This window comes from Wolffia australiana, chromosome 12 (genome assembly GCF_029677425.1).
Source record: "Wolffia australiana isolate 7733 chromosome 12, ASM2967742v1".
NCBI classification, from domain to species: domain Eukaryota; kingdom Viridiplantae; phylum Streptophyta; class Magnoliopsida; order Alismatales; family Araceae; genus Wolffia; species Wolffia australiana.
Genome location: NC_135846.1, coordinates 13,540,317 through 13,554,998, shown reverse-complemented (window position 1 = coordinate 13,554,998; position 14,682 = coordinate 13,540,317). Strand labels below are relative to the sequence as shown.

The following is a 14,682-nucleotide window of genomic DNA, read 5'->3' as shown; positions in this document are numbered from 1 at the left end:
TCATCCCTCCCTTTATTACTCTCTCTGTTTGAATTTAGCAGAAGGCTGACATGAAATAATATACACAAAAACCTGGTGAGAATTCATTCATTAATTCACCTATCCATCTCCATTTCTTTCTTCCCCTCACTCTCTCTCTCTCTATATGGGTAGAAGATTGACAATTGCATCATAAAAGAATGATGAGGGCCGCTATATGTTTGCGCACCGTGGTTCATACCCATACATCCATTTCTCTCTCTTTGTCTTTGAGATGAGCCTAAGGTTGACCTTTTCATCTTGCAAGATAATGATATGTAGTTGGTGTATACATAATGAAGCACATCCATCCATCTCTCTTACTCTCTCCTCTTTTAGATGGGCAGAAGGTTGACCTTCCCATCATGAAGTATATTTAAGTAAAACACATCCATCTCTCTTACTCTCACACATCCATCTCTCTCTCTCTCTGTCTTTGAGATGAGCCTAAGGTTGACCTTTTCATCTTGCAAGATAATGGTATGTAGTTTATGGGTATCCATCATGAAGCACATCCATCCATCTCTCTTACTCTCTCTGTCCCATCATGAAATATATTTAAATAAAACACATCCATCCATCTCTCTTACTCTCTGCCTCTTTTGGAGATTGGCAAAACGCTTACCTTCCTATCATGATAATGATACATGATATATTTATATAAAACACGATGACTATTCGCTTATTTTTCTTCCTCTATCCTTCTCTTTGAATTGGGGTTTTCCATCCATCTCTTTCATTCCTCCTTTCTTCATCTCTCTCTCTTCCCCTCTTTACATCTTTCAGTCGAACAGAAAAATTGAGTCTTCCATCATGAAGATTAATGGCGGAGGGAGTATATATATCAATCTGATGGACATCCGTCTATATCTCTCTCTTCATCTTCCTCTCCCCCGCTCAGTATTACGGAAGGTCGTGCCGTGCGGACCAAAAATTCTCGCTGCAAGAAAGCCTTGTGCTATGTCTGGTGCAATGTTGTACACAAATTTGCATCGCACATCGAAAAAATTTGCAAAAATGATTAACAGAGAGATGAGAGAGAGAGAGAGAGAGACAGACAGACAGACAGACAGACAGATAGAGAGAGAGAGAGAGAGAGAGAGAGAGAGAGAGAGAGAGAGAGAGAGAGAGAGAGAAAGACAGAGAGAGTGTGTGAGAGAGAGTGAGGGAGAGAGACAGAGAGAGTGAGAGAGAGAGACAGAGAGAGTGAGATAGACAGACGGAGAGAGAGAGAGAGCAAGAGGGATAGAGTGAGAGAGAGAGACAGAAGAGCCATAGAGAGAGAGAGATGAGCATTAAAGAGAGAGGGACAGAGAGGAGCCAGCAAGAGAGAATATCAATAGAGAGAGAAAAATAGAGAGGAGTGAGCAAGCGAAACAGGTGCAATAGAGTGAGAGGGAGAGAGAGAAGAGAGAGAAAGAGAGGACAAATAAACTCACACATTCGCACTGGAGAAGGCTCTGTGCAGTGTTCAGTGCAATTTACGTGCGACGTGTTTGATGTGCGGTCTGAAATTCGAACCCGACTCACTGCACGGTCTTTGTACCGGTCGCACGAAAGAACCAACCCTACTCGGTATCTCTTTCAGCTGGGCAGAATTTTAATTTTTCATTTTACGGGAGAATGATACAGGGTGCATGTACAAACGACATGGACATCCATCCATCTATCCATCCATCCATCTCTCCTTTCTCTCATCAGCCCTCATCGTCATTATCATCGTCGCCAGGCTCCGACTCATCTTCTGTATCATCCGTGGACGTTGAACCATCATCCTCAGGCTTGGCGTACCTCTCACAATATTCTGATTGAGAGCTTGCAAGCATCAGAATTGCTATTCTAAAGTTCAGGGGATTATTTGGAGACAAAAAAATAAATGTACTCTTCTGATTTTGTTCATCATCGATTAACTCACCAAAAGTTTTAATGTATTGTTTTTCGCGATAAGCAGCATGGGATGATTACAAAGATCAAGACCCAGAGTTTTTGAATCTTCCAGGATGAAAATTTCGAAGGACTCTGGGGATTACTTGGAGACAAAAGCAAATTTTCTCTTCTGGTTTTGTTCATCAATGATTAACTTTACACGAGTAATACAATAATTTTGCTATCTCAACTATGGAAAGATATCAACAATTAAAAATTCTAAATCTTCGTTACACAAAAACGTTTAGCACTCGGGGCATTCTTTGGAGACTAAGATAAACTTTCTCTTATATTTTTTCATCATCCATTAACTTTTGACGAGATATACTACGTTTTTCAGGATTGAAAATTATGGAAAAATTATAAAAATCAAAAACCAAACAAATACGATGAATCAAAAAGTAAAAGAAATGGAAACAACGTACCTATGACTCTTTTCTCGTACTCTTTTTGGTCGCGGATCATCAGGGCAGCAGCCTCCTTATTCAGAGGATCCGAGGGATTGGGATACAGAAGAAGCTGCGGTAAGAACACTTCGAAGACATTCACCAGGTCTGCAGGAAAATGCACTTTTTAGCTCCAACGAAAATCAATAAGTGGATAAAAAAGGAATAACGTTGGAAATTCTTAATTTTAGTTCTCCAGTAATGAGTATACTTGCTTAATTTGAGAATGCATGGACAGGAAATTACCAAACATTGGGCTCCATCTGTAATTAATGACATCAAGACAAATCGAACCAGACCTGGAGGAAGATTCACTTCAGCAAACATGCTGATAGCTTGGGATTTAGGGTTTTGAATTTTCAATAGAAGCTCACCTCTCGTCCACATTTGGGTGGAATATCTTATTTACAAAGACAATTGAAGGGGATCTATATGGGTAAGCCTCTGGCAAAGAAACTTTGATCTTCCAGACACCCATGTGATACGGACCTGTCATTTCGAAAAAGCAGAAAAAATGCAATTGGAATAAGAACAGAAAAAATAACTTTAGTTCGATCTCGAATGTCTTAAGTGACTCACCAAAAAAATATTTCGATTATTACGTATAATTAAATTTTAAAAATGGTGATTTGCAATCAACCAACTAATTTATTTACTTTCATTACAGGAATTTAACCTAGTCAGATTCACCCTTATTTTCACTGCAGTAGAAAGTAAGTCTCTTTTTTAGGAGAGAAATCATATTGATCGCTGCAACTCAGACACACTGGTAGAGTTTTCCTGATTGCAGGGACACAGCTCTCCGAAGCAGATTCGACGCCATTATCTTTTCAATCTTGTTAAAACCCGGAGAGATTAAAAAAAAAACACAAATATCTCATAAAAAAAGCTAAAAGACGAAAGAATCGGATTTCAAATGAGAATTTACTGTCGTTCGGGCCGTGGAACTCGACATGAAACTCCCGCGTTCCATCCTTGATCATCTCCACCTTGTAGTCGCTCATTATTCTGCAGAAAAAAACCGAGACAAAGCAAAAACAATAAAAAATTCAATCACGCACTCAAATTCAACAAAAAAAACATCAATCCATCGACCAAACGAACTCACAACTTCATGAAATCCGTCTCCCCCCGCTTCGCCGGAGAATTCATCTCTCTCTCTCTCTATATCTCTCTCTTTCTCTCTCTTTGTCGGCTTCGGTGGAATGAACAGGAAGCTCGGATGAGGACGAAGAGAAGCGGTGAGACATGTCGAACTGATCCAGTCTATATATACTTGCACAAAACTACAAATAAGCCTCTCTTTTCCCAAACATTTGCATTTTTCCCCAGTCCATTTCCTGGGGCCTATTTTGCAGAGTCCATGGTTTAAATCTTTCTGCCACGTGGCTAACAGTGGGGTCCACCACTGAGGATTTTTTATTATCTGTAAATGCTCAGGTTTTTATGGAGAATTAATGAATCACTTAATATAAAAAGGAAGGTAAATTATCACCTTCTCGAGTCACTGATAAGGAAGCGCGACTTCAGGAGCGGAGTAAAGATGAAGACGAATATTATACAACCTACGGAGCAACAATTCGGATGAATGTTACGAAGTAATGAAGATTTGGATTCAGGTTACTAATCAATGAAGGAAACATTAGGGAAATATGAATTATTCCCATGTAATATCTCAGAGAAAGTTGGCAAACAGGTCAAGAGTTGTCTGATTGCTTTATTTCGACGTGCACTGAGAGTTTTGTTTGAACTGTTTCGAAAGTCGCGCATTACCCTTTGTCTGGACGGGATTGGTGACAAGATTGGACCGAGGCCCAGACTCCGTTTTGAACCTGCCTAACTCTACATGATATTATACATATTTGTTTACTTAGTGGGCTACTGATCTTAGTAATAATAATAAATAAATACTTGATTGGGCTTTGTGGGCTGATCAGATAGAGTAGGGAGAATGGATCGTTTGACTTGGTTGATTTGATTTTCGATTGGTCCTCTTGCCTAGTAATAATAAACAAAAACAAGACAGCCAAAAAAACAAAAAGGCAAGACCAAAAAATAAACCTAAAAAACCCAAAAAAGCCGAAAAAAAAACAGCAGGAAAACTGAGTAACAAAAACCAAAACATCAAAATACCAAGATGCGTATAAAATGAAGAAAAAAAACAAAAATAAAGAATAGGAAAACTTGTTAATCAGAAAAGAATAAAAGAAAAATATAAAAACATAAAAAACAGAAAACCCAAAACAAAACCAAAGAAAACCGAAACAACCAAAACGAGATACATTAAAAACCCAGAGAAAACAAAAAGCAAATACCCTAAGGATAAAAAATAATAAAAACCGAAAAGCACAAAAATAATAAAACACCAAAATAAAAAACCGAAAAGCTAGAAAAATCCAATAAGCTAAAAACAAAAAAACCAAAAGCTAAACAATGAAAAGGCCAAACAAGCAAAAAATGAAAAAGCCAAAAAAGGACAAGCCAAAAACCATAACACCAAAAAAAACAAAAAACCAAAAAAGGCAATTAACGAAAAAATAAAAAAGGAAAAAACGAAAAATATATAGATCATAAAAATATAAAAGCTTAAAAAAACCAAAAAAGCCAAAAAACAAAAAAACCATTGAACGAAAAAAATAAACAACCAACAAACATAAAAAATAAAGTAACTATAGATCTATAAAAACTAAAAGAACTAAAAAATTTAAAGCCAAAAAAAACCCCTTAAAATCATAAAGCCTAAAAAACATAGAAAGCCGAAAACCAACAAAATAATACGTAAAAGAAAGACCCCACAAAAATATCCTGGGGGTTGGAATAATTTTATAATTCATGAACAAGGATCCCACAAAATACCCGCCAATCAAAATCCCCAAATTCCCTCTCCAGAGAATTATAATTTTTGTAATTTCCCACTAATGCAATTCGGGATTTATGTCATTTGTGACCTTCGAGAGTTGTGCAGTTAGAGTTTTATGTAAACCGAGACTCATCTAATTCAAGAATTTTTTTTTCAGACTTACCTGAAAACCCTACTCACTACCAATGAAATAATGCAAAATTTCTGCAAAGAAAACAGATAAGAATGGAAAGTTAGAAATATTTGAATGGCATAGCAAACGATAAATCAGTTTCTTCGTAAATAAAATCCAAAGAACCCCCTCCCCAAATGGGGGGAGTTCATCCTGTTCTTGGCATTTCTCCTGCAGCTTCTCAGAGGAGTCAAGTAGAACCGAAGAAGCCCACTCTCCAGCTTACCAGGAGAGAAAAAATTGTTGCTCCTACTCCTGCCAAGCTTCTCCCCCTTCTTGTTCTTCTCCAAACAATGCAAATTCCCAACAGAAGATCCATCTTCTCTTCTTAAATTCATCTTCCTCTGCTCTCTGATCTCTTCTGAGCTCCATCTCCATGGCTTGATCCAATTAAGATTCGTGTTCTTGCTTATGATTGAAGCTTGCCCAGAACACTGATCATCGTCGAGGCCGCTTCCGAGAGATTTGGAGTTTTTAATGCCAAAGATAGAAGATTTCTTACCATTTCTTCTCTCGCTGGCCCATGAACTGTCTGAATCTCTGTCTTCTGATGGGATCTTTCCTGCCATGAAACCTTCCCAAGAATGTCTGATGGGATCTTGGGAGGGATTCCAATCGCCGGAGAAGCGAGATTTCAGTTCGATTTCTGCCCAATCTTCTTCTCCAATGCCGTTCTTCCATCGGCCGCTGTTAATTCCCCATTTCTCCAAGTTCTTGGAAGAAAAGACGGGTTCTTCCGAGTTTCTGGGAGGCAGAGATCTAGATTCAGAACTCCGGTTCATGGCTTGTATTGAAATGGAATCATTGGCCTGATCGTCGAGAAGAAAGAGCGATTGCAGAGTTCTTCTTTCGCTTCCTCCGTGAGAATTTCTTTGACTCCTTCCTACCTCATCAATGGCAGTTAATCTCTCGAGCAAACAGGAAGAACAAAACCCAGTGAAATTTTGAGTTGGATGCTTGGCGCATCTAGAAAAGTCCCGTTCTCCGATGTACATCCTCACAAACAGATGCTAAATTTCTCGAATCTGCGGATGAAAATACCTGATCAGACAGAACCTCGAACAAGAATCATACCGAATAACGAGATCAGCATATCAAAGTAAAACCCTAAGTCAAAGCAGCAATACAGATCTTCGCGCCTCGCCATCCGGAGATTTTCAGCAAGGAATCAATGTAATCTCCTAATATGGAAAAGATCAAGTACCACCACGACCAAATCGAAGAAAAGAAACTGAAAACCCTAATCCATTGTCGAACTCCCGCATAAATTCCACGAATCGGGATGAAGGCAACTCTTTCTAGCAATCAGTCAGCTTCCAACATGCAAGAATCAGCATAAACTGTACGCATAATCTTGAAAATCAACCAGCTTGATTAAATCCACAGTCGAGCTTCAAGATCGAGGAAACTCTCTTCTGCAAGACTCGAGCCAAAAAGAGCCGTTGAACAAGGAACGGGTTAGAAGAGCCCTATTTATACTACCTGTGCCATACACTCAGTAATGGTATGATTTTAATTATTATTTACTTCAAATTTAAAATTCTGCAATCCTATTGATATTTTATTTAAATATTATATGCACTGTGAGTTGATTTTTTAAATGATCTTGATATCAATGAATAGTTAATAGATATCGAATTTTAGATGTACATGAACTTTTCATAGAATAAAATATTAATGACTATTTTATAGAGGAAGATAAGAATAAAAGGAACAAAGACCCTGGATAAGAGAAGAATAAAAGAAGAAGAAAAAGGGAAGAAAACAAGAAGAAAAGAAGAATAAAAGAAACATATGGGAAGGAAAAAAAGAAGAAAAAGAATAAAAAATAAGAAAAAGGTAAAAAGAGGAAAAAGAAGAAAAAGAAGAAAAAGAAGAAAAAGAAGAAAAAGAAGAAAAATAAGAAAAATGAAGCAAAAAGAAGAAAAAAGAAGAAAAACTCGGATTAATGAAGAAAAATGAAAAACAAATCGGATCAATAGAGAAAAATGAAGAAATAATCGGATTAATGAAGAAAAATTCGGATTAATGAAGAAAAAACGAAGAAAAAATAAGAAAAAAAGAAGAAAAATGAAGCAAAAGAAGAACATATATATTTTTATTTTTTTATATAAATTCGCACCAGACTGCACAACAGACTTGCTTTCTATTAAGGTGTGCATCAGCACGTTATTGTTGTTAATCAAGTTTATCAGTACGTCATTATCATAGACTAGAGCTGAATCTGTTATTATTTTCCTACCCTTCTTTTGTCGAACGTGTACGTTTTTTAGGGCGTTAGTGGAGGGTAAGATCGTACTTTCCGTAAGAATGAGACTCTAGATTCCGGGTGAAGAAAATATTGTTACAGATAAACACTGAAAATAAGAAATTCAAATTTTTTTCGAAGCCAGGAGGTATAAATACTCGGCAAGGTAGGCATGAATTTATAATATTTGGGGTAGTTTGAGCCGCCCGGGCCAGGTCTCTGTTCCATCGAACAATTCGGATTTTCCTTGTGCGGCAGATGAGCGTGATGCTCTGTGGCGTTCTTGGAACTCGTTGATTATCTGATCTGATCATCGCCGACGGTAAGTTAGGTCGGAATTCACATGAATTGAATCGATTTCCTTTGTTTTTTTAATCTCGTGGCTCGATTTCTGAGCTGTAGATTGTATTTAATTATCTTCCATTTAGGCATCCTTATAGTATAATCGAAGAATTCTTTTGTTGTTGTTATTGATTCCTGGAGTTTTTAATGGAGTCAGGCGGCATAAGCTCATCGGTTAACTGCCTCGGCACAGTTTTTGGATAGAGATTAATTTCTGAACTCTTGTCTGTGTCTGGATTATGTATGAGCTCGTTTTTACATCGTTGCGAAACTGATGCATAACAATATGTGTGGTCGTTAGTGGAAGAGAAGGTTTTTTTTTTAGTTTAGAAGTATGTATATTTATGTCTAACAGTAGAGTTCATTAAACGTATGTAGCTTCAGATGATATTCTGACAGGACCAAATCTATAAGGTGATGGATGAAACTTCGCTCTGCATGATTAGAGTTCGACAAAATTTTCTTGCCATAAAACAATAGTCGATTATATTTGTGTTGCTTATACTCCTGCGATGCACTACGTGATGAATTATAATAATTACTTTTAATGATCTAATGAGGCAGATACGACTATAAGTTTGGCTGATCATTCATGGGGAGCATTTCTCTAGCTAATTCCTCTTTGTAGAATATTTCTTTGAAGGCCTGAGCTGTTTCTTGTCGCATACTTTATTCTAATTTTATCGTATTTTATATTTTGTTTCAAAATTTTGTCCGTATAATGCACATGGATGTTCGAGGAATATCATCTAGAGTTTCACCCATGGATTTTCAGTGTTGTTACGTGAAATTACATTTTTTCTATTTCTTCCCGCCATTCAGATGATCTGATCCTCAACCAGATTGAGTGAATCAAATATAAACTAATGGGAGGCTGCTGCTCTTCAACAAAGCACGATTTGAACAGTGCATCAATTTATACCTATGTAAGTCAAAATTCAGAATTTTTTAATCTCTTTTTTTGGAGTGAAAAAGAAGAAAATTTAATTGTACACATAATTCTGTCTTATTTTTCATTTTTTCCAAGAGATATTTGAGTAAGATCACATCATCAATCCAGTGACCTCGCAGCACATTCCTAATTTAAACATTATTATGTACTCTTTCCAGAAATTTGGGATCGTTTTTATGCCTCAAATGGAAATATTTTGAAGCCATAAAAAAACACTTAAATGTTTTGATAAATTTGGATGATTTCTCATAAAGATTTGATACGTTCCCGTGTCGGGGACGGATCGATGGTCAAATGTAATGCCAAAGTTCAGTGAAATAACAGAGACGTTCCAAAGTAGCAGTAACAAGAGTAAAGGGAGAGGAACAGAGATAGAGAGAGAGGATAGGTAGAGGAGTTCCCGGTGTGGAGAGGAGAGAAATTGGAATGATCGCTGGAGAGTAGTCGAGGGCTCGGCCGTATTGAGAGGGCGCCGACCTACAAACCACAGAAGAGAGGGTCACGACTGAGGATAGAGGAGGAGAGGACGAGAGGGAGAGAGGTGAAGCTTACTGTGTGAATTCCTGCCCCAGACTGCCTCAAGAGAGGCTTTTAAATTGGAGATGAAGCGGGTTGGGCTTGATTTTGCGTAATGGGCCCAGCTCAGGCCTTCCTTTGAACGTAAACTGGCTGCTGGATCATATCAAGATTCTGATATGAACCTCTCAAGACATTACTTGAGAGAAAGAGGGTAAAAGGTGCCTCAGAAGGGAACCCCTTAGAATGGGGTGTTTTGGGCTACTACGGAGGAAGAACCTTACCTGAATTCACAAAGGCGAGTGGCCGGTCCGGAGATGCTCCGAATCCAGAGGAGTTGCCTGGGTGATGCAGCCTAGCTCTTCACCCTATCTTTCTTTGCTTGATTTCTCTCATTTTTCACTGACTCAAGCCTCACTCTACTCAAGGATTCCTCTATCCTGATCTCTGTTCTTGTCAAGATCAAACTGCATCATACTGATTACCTACCAATATAGCAATTTCTTGGCGATTACAACAGGCGTTGTATAAGATTCATGTGGAACATCAACAAAAAAACTGTTCGTAGTTGATGTTTCTTCCGTTGTGTCTTTGGATTACGTTGGATAACTGTTCTGAAATTGTTATGACATTATACCGTATCAATGGGATGCACGTGCTACACACAATTTGAGGCTAATCAGACGGCTAAAATAGCCTTTTTAGTTCATATTAGGCCTTGACTAATCCAGTCCAATTTGCAACTGTATATATCACTTATAACCTATTAGACTTAGTATGCTGTATTTCATATTAGGCCTTGCCCCCTCTCTCTGTGTGATCCAAGCTTCTACCATGGTATCAGAGCGAGCAAATTGGTGATTCTTATCCTCCTCCTGGCTTTTGTCCTGCATTCTAGTGGTTGGGCTTCACCTTTCTGGCCTTCTTCCTGCTAAACTTCACGTTTGCTGGTATATACGGGCCTGCAATTTTGATGGTTGCTGCACCTTATCAGTGTCTTTTTTTCGGCCTACATTATTTCCAAAACGGCATCTCTCAAAGAATATTTACTCTTTCGGACCCGTTGCTCCGGTGCCACACTGGGCCACCAGCTGACATCCCTGCCACCGCAGCCACAGAGAACGCCAACCAGAATGACCAAACCTCTCTGTAACAACTTCCATGGAACAATCACCCTCCCGTATCGCACAGTTGCTGAAGAGCAACTTCCTTTCCAATCGGGATGTGATCAAAACACAGTCTTCCTTTTCATCGGCATTACCTTCCATTGATTGCTAATGAGGAGATCCATTCCAGGGCCAATTTTCGCCCATGTTTCTAAGATGAATTTGATACAGATACTCATCTCCCTAGAGGCATTGGGATCTTCTATGGTTTGATGTTAAAAATGCGTTTCTACATGGACATCTTACTAAAGAAGTTATTTATTCAAAACATCTTACTGAATAAGTTTATATAAAGCCTCCCCCTGGTTATGATCTTGCTGAAGGACAAATGTGCCGCCTCCATCAGGCACTATATGGCCAAAAGCAGTCCCCCTGAACATGGTTTGAATGGTTCACTCAGGCTATGAAACAAATTAATTACCACCAATCAAACGGGGATCATATTTTTTATAAACGGTTATCCTCAGACGCTATAGTTATACTTCTTATGTTGATGAGAATATTATCACCAACAATTCATCACAGGATTTTGCTACCTTGAGTCAGCACCTCCGTGCTGAATTTGACATTAATAGCTTAGGCCAATTCAAATACTAACTGGAAATTGGGGTGGCTCATTTTTCTAGCTGTATCACTTTGTCACAGCAGATAGATAACAATGATCTTGTTGATGATGCCGCCTATCTCTAGTACCAACCTGTCTCGACTCGAATGGAAATAAATTTAAAACTTAAACATGATCCTAATGAATCTGATGCTGATCATCTGGCTTATCAGCAACTTACTAGTTGACTTATCTATCTGGCTTATAGCCATCCAGATAACTTATGCATCATCCTAAAGTATCTCACCTGCAGGCAGCCTACCATATTCTTTGGTAGTTGAAGGGAACCACTTTTCTTAGTCACTCATTCTCTTGTGGTATGTCATTGAGTCTCAAAGTTTACACTCACTCTTCACAAGTCAAAAACTGGGTATTGGTGCCTCCTTTGTAGCAACTTAGTCACTTAGTTCAGAAAGAAGCAGTTGGTCGTCTCCTTATCGAAGAACAAAGCTGAATTCCTTCGCGCGAGGGGAGGTTTTATGGCATCATACTGTAACATGAGAGACTCACGTGTTACACAATTTGAAGTTGATCAGACCGTTAAAATAGCTTTTATATTTTGTATTGGGTCGTGGCTTATCTAGCCCAATACACACCTGTATATATCATGTATAACCTCATAGACACCTGTTTATATGATACGACCCCCGTCATATCTATGCCTCTTACGTCTTCCTCTCCAATAGGGGCATTCTAGTCATTTGGACCTTCTGTAATCGCTTCAAATAGGACAGCTCTCCCTTTAGGAGGGCAGCCAAGAAGTATTAGGCAGTGTACTCTGCTCTCGCCCTCTCTCCCTGTGTGCAATACAAGCTTCTAGCTGACAAAATAAATGAACTTTATTTGTTACGTAGCCACATAGTAGAAACCTGTTACGATCCACTAAGCCCACTAGGGGCATTATCGTCTTTCTGCATTTCCTTGGCATTTCCCTTTAAATATGTAGCCCTCCTCGTTGGAGGGCAGAACATGAGTTGTTAGTCATATTTTCCTTCCAGTAGTCTCCTTCTCTCTCGACGACGTCCACTCCGTCGAGTCCCGTCCCTCCGGTGACATCCATTCCGCCACTCTCTGCGCTCTCGTTCTCTCGGCGTCGTCCACCCCGCCAGGGTTAACCTCGTCCTCGCTACAATCCCGTCTGGGATCCTACCAAAACCTAATGGAGAGTATAAGGTAAAGACTGTATCTTGAGCCCTTATTAAAAAGGAAATGATTTCAGTCTTCCTTCCATCTTATATTGTTCTCCACTCATCAAAAATAAAATGAGGTTTCTTTTTCTGTTGATGTTTGTACATTTTAATTCCCTTTTAATATTAATTATAATGAGTAAAATTCTTTGTTGCAGTGTCCTGAAGCATCAAACCATGGGCCCTTATCGTCGGGGCTTCTTGTCATTCAAAACTTGGACACTTCAATCCCTGAAAGTTTCAGAGCTCCTCCATTGCCATTACCTTTCTCCATGGCTTTGAGCAGCTCTAATAATTTAGAAACAGGCGGTAACAAATCCGATTCAAGTATAGTCGCCGGGCATCAGTCTCTGGATGAAGCGCTGTGCGATACTCCCTTTGAAGGGTTAAAGAATCTGAAATTTCTTGATGATCTGACCAAAGGTGGATACTCCAAACCCGTTGAAGATAAATCATCCGTATTTAATTTGTATAGCGCGTCAGAGGCGGAAGAGGATGTCTGCCCTACATGCCTCGAAGGTATAAATGCCCCACAAAATTCTTTATTTAGCACATTGGTTTTTTTTTCTTAAAATGTATTTCATAACATAATTGTACGCATATCATTCAAACATGTTGTTTCATTTTTCTGGATTCTTTTATGGAAGACATGCAGGAAAAGTTATATTTATTATTCCGTGATATTGATGATTTATTATGTCAATAAAGTATACTCTGACACAGTTTATTCTTATTTTTTGCAGAATATGACAATGATAACCCACGCATCATTGCGAAATGCCAGCATCATTTTCATCTATCCTGCATATTTGAATGGATGGAGAGAAGCAACACCTGTCCAATTTGTGATCAGGTCGAGTCATTACTATTGGAACTGCTTCATTCACATCAAATATATTTTTTACCAATCTTAATAGATATTTTTACTTATCATGTCAGTAGAAAAAAAACCTATGAAATCTGATTATCAATCTACCTGTGGTGGAATATTCCTTAAGAAAATGGGCCACTTTGGTTAGTAAGATAGTCTTAATTGTTTTTTTTCATGCAGTTAATGGTGATTGATCATACTGAAAAAGAATAGATATTTTTACTTATCTTGTCACTAGAAAAAAATTTCTATGAAATCTGATTATTAATCTCCCTGTGGTGGAATATTCCTTAAGAAAATGGGGCACTTTGGTTAGTAAGATAGTCTTAATTGTTTGTTTTCATGCAGTTAATGGTGATTGATCATACTGAAAAAGAATAGATATTTTTACTTATCTTGTCACTAGAAAAAAATTTCTATGAAATCTGATTATTAATCTCCCTGTGGTGGAATATTCCTTAAGAAAATGGGGCACTTTGGTTAGTAAGATAGTCTCAATTGTTTGATTTCATGCAGTTAATGGTGATTGATCATACCGAAAAAGAATAGCGGCGAAGGGATCTGGAAAGAAGCGGTGTGTCGAATACAAAAATGAATGTTTCCATGAACTGAATCTTATGAACTTGTCTTTTGCGTAGAAATACGCAAAATGATCGAGGAATGGACGTTCTACTTCTATAGCAGACGCCTTCGTGTATAAAGGTTTGAAAGTAGATGTTAGAAAATATGTATAATTGTAATGGATTGAATTTATTTTTATTTTCCCTTTTCAATGTATATTTACACAGTCTCTACTTATGTACAGAAAATCTCCTTGAACAGGATTTGATTTGTATGTCTTGCACTTTACCGTTCATTATATTTGATTTATCTGGGTATGTTGTTTGAAATTTTTGTCAGCATGTTCCATAAAGTCAAGAAGAATTTTTTCAATACAAAAATTTGGGTGGTACCTCTATTTTACCCTTTAAAAAAAAAAGAAATGTTTTACTTTTTCTGATTACATTAGAGATGTCAAATATTTCTGCTTTCCTATATGGTTTGTGTACATAAATATATTTCATTTAAATAGGTTATATGATCTTTATCATTGCTCAATTCTTCATCTCTCCTTTGGTTCGTGTCTCTCTCTCATCTCTCGCATTTCTCATTTCTCGTTTCTCGTCTCTCTCATCTCACAACACTCTCTACTCTCCTCAAGCAAGTCATGTGCAATTTTATAATATTAATATTCTTTATAATATTCACATGGAGTTAATTTTCGTTCCGCACTTCACAACCATCTGTACTCATACTGAACATAAGATAAATAAATAATAATATGAAAATTGGTCCAATGTTTGTAAAGTAGTGAGTGTGTATATCCAATGATGC

The 14,682-nt window shown here is 37.9% G+C and overlaps 3 protein-coding genes across 7 annotated transcripts; 1 reads left to right on the top strand and 2 right to left on the bottom strand.

Annotated features, from left to right (window-relative positions):
• Positions 1–1,607: 1,607 nt before the first annotated feature.
• On the bottom strand, positions 1,608–3,656 carry LOC144710261 (ubiquitin-conjugating enzyme E2 5-like). Its single transcript, XM_078583986.1, has 6 exons — positions 3,499–3,656; positions 3,319–3,398; positions 2,765–2,879; positions 2,637–2,689; positions 2,370–2,498; positions 1,608–1,822 (listed from the first exon to the last, which is right to left on the bottom strand). Exons 1-6 carry the CDS (start codon positions 3,540–3,542, stop codon positions 1,716–1,718), a joined length of 528 nt encoding a protein of 175 aa, XP_078440112.1. The 5' UTR covers positions 3,543–3,656; the 3' UTR covers positions 1,608–1,715.
• A 1,812-nt stretch (positions 3,657–5,468) lies between these two features.
• Positions 5,469–6,855, bottom strand: LOC144710260 (uncharacterized). 3 transcript variants are annotated; one of them, XM_078583982.1, is made up of 2 exons: positions 6,529–6,855; positions 5,469–6,447 (listed from the first exon to the last, which is right to left on the bottom strand). In XM_078583982.1, the coding sequence occupies exon 2, from the start codon at positions 6,415–6,417 to the stop codon at positions 5,518–5,520; it is 900 nt and encodes a 299-aa protein (XP_078440108.1). In that variant the 5' UTR covers positions 6,418–6,447; positions 6,529–6,855; the 3' UTR covers positions 5,469–5,517. The 3 variants fall into 3 exon arrangements, with proteins under 3 accessions (XP_078440108.1, XP_078440109.1, XP_078440111.1); XM_078583983.1 differs by having other exon boundaries at positions 6,550–6,855; XM_078583985.1 differs by having other exon boundaries at positions 6,627–6,855.
• Positions 6,856–7,837: 982 nt separating this feature from the next.
• LOC144710517 (putative E3 ubiquitin-protein ligase RHB1A) lies at positions 7,838–14,143 on the top strand. 3 transcript variants are annotated; one of them, XM_078584324.1, is made up of 5 exons: positions 7,838–7,992; positions 8,835–8,938; positions 12,596–12,956; positions 13,181–13,290; positions 13,825–14,143. In XM_078584324.1, the coding sequence occupies exons 2-5, from the start codon at positions 8,879–8,881 to the stop codon at positions 13,855–13,857; spliced, it is 564 nt and encodes a 187-aa protein (XP_078440450.1). In that variant the 5' UTR covers positions 7,838–7,992; positions 8,835–8,878; the 3' UTR covers positions 13,858–14,143. The 3 variants fall into 3 exon arrangements, with proteins under 3 accessions (XP_078440450.1, XP_078440451.1, XP_078440452.1); XM_078584325.1 differs by lacking the exon at positions 13,825–14,143 and adding an exon at positions 13,489–13,536; XM_078584326.1 differs by having other exon boundaries at positions 7,848–8,001.
• The last annotated feature ends 539 nt before the right edge of the window (positions 14,144–14,682 follow it).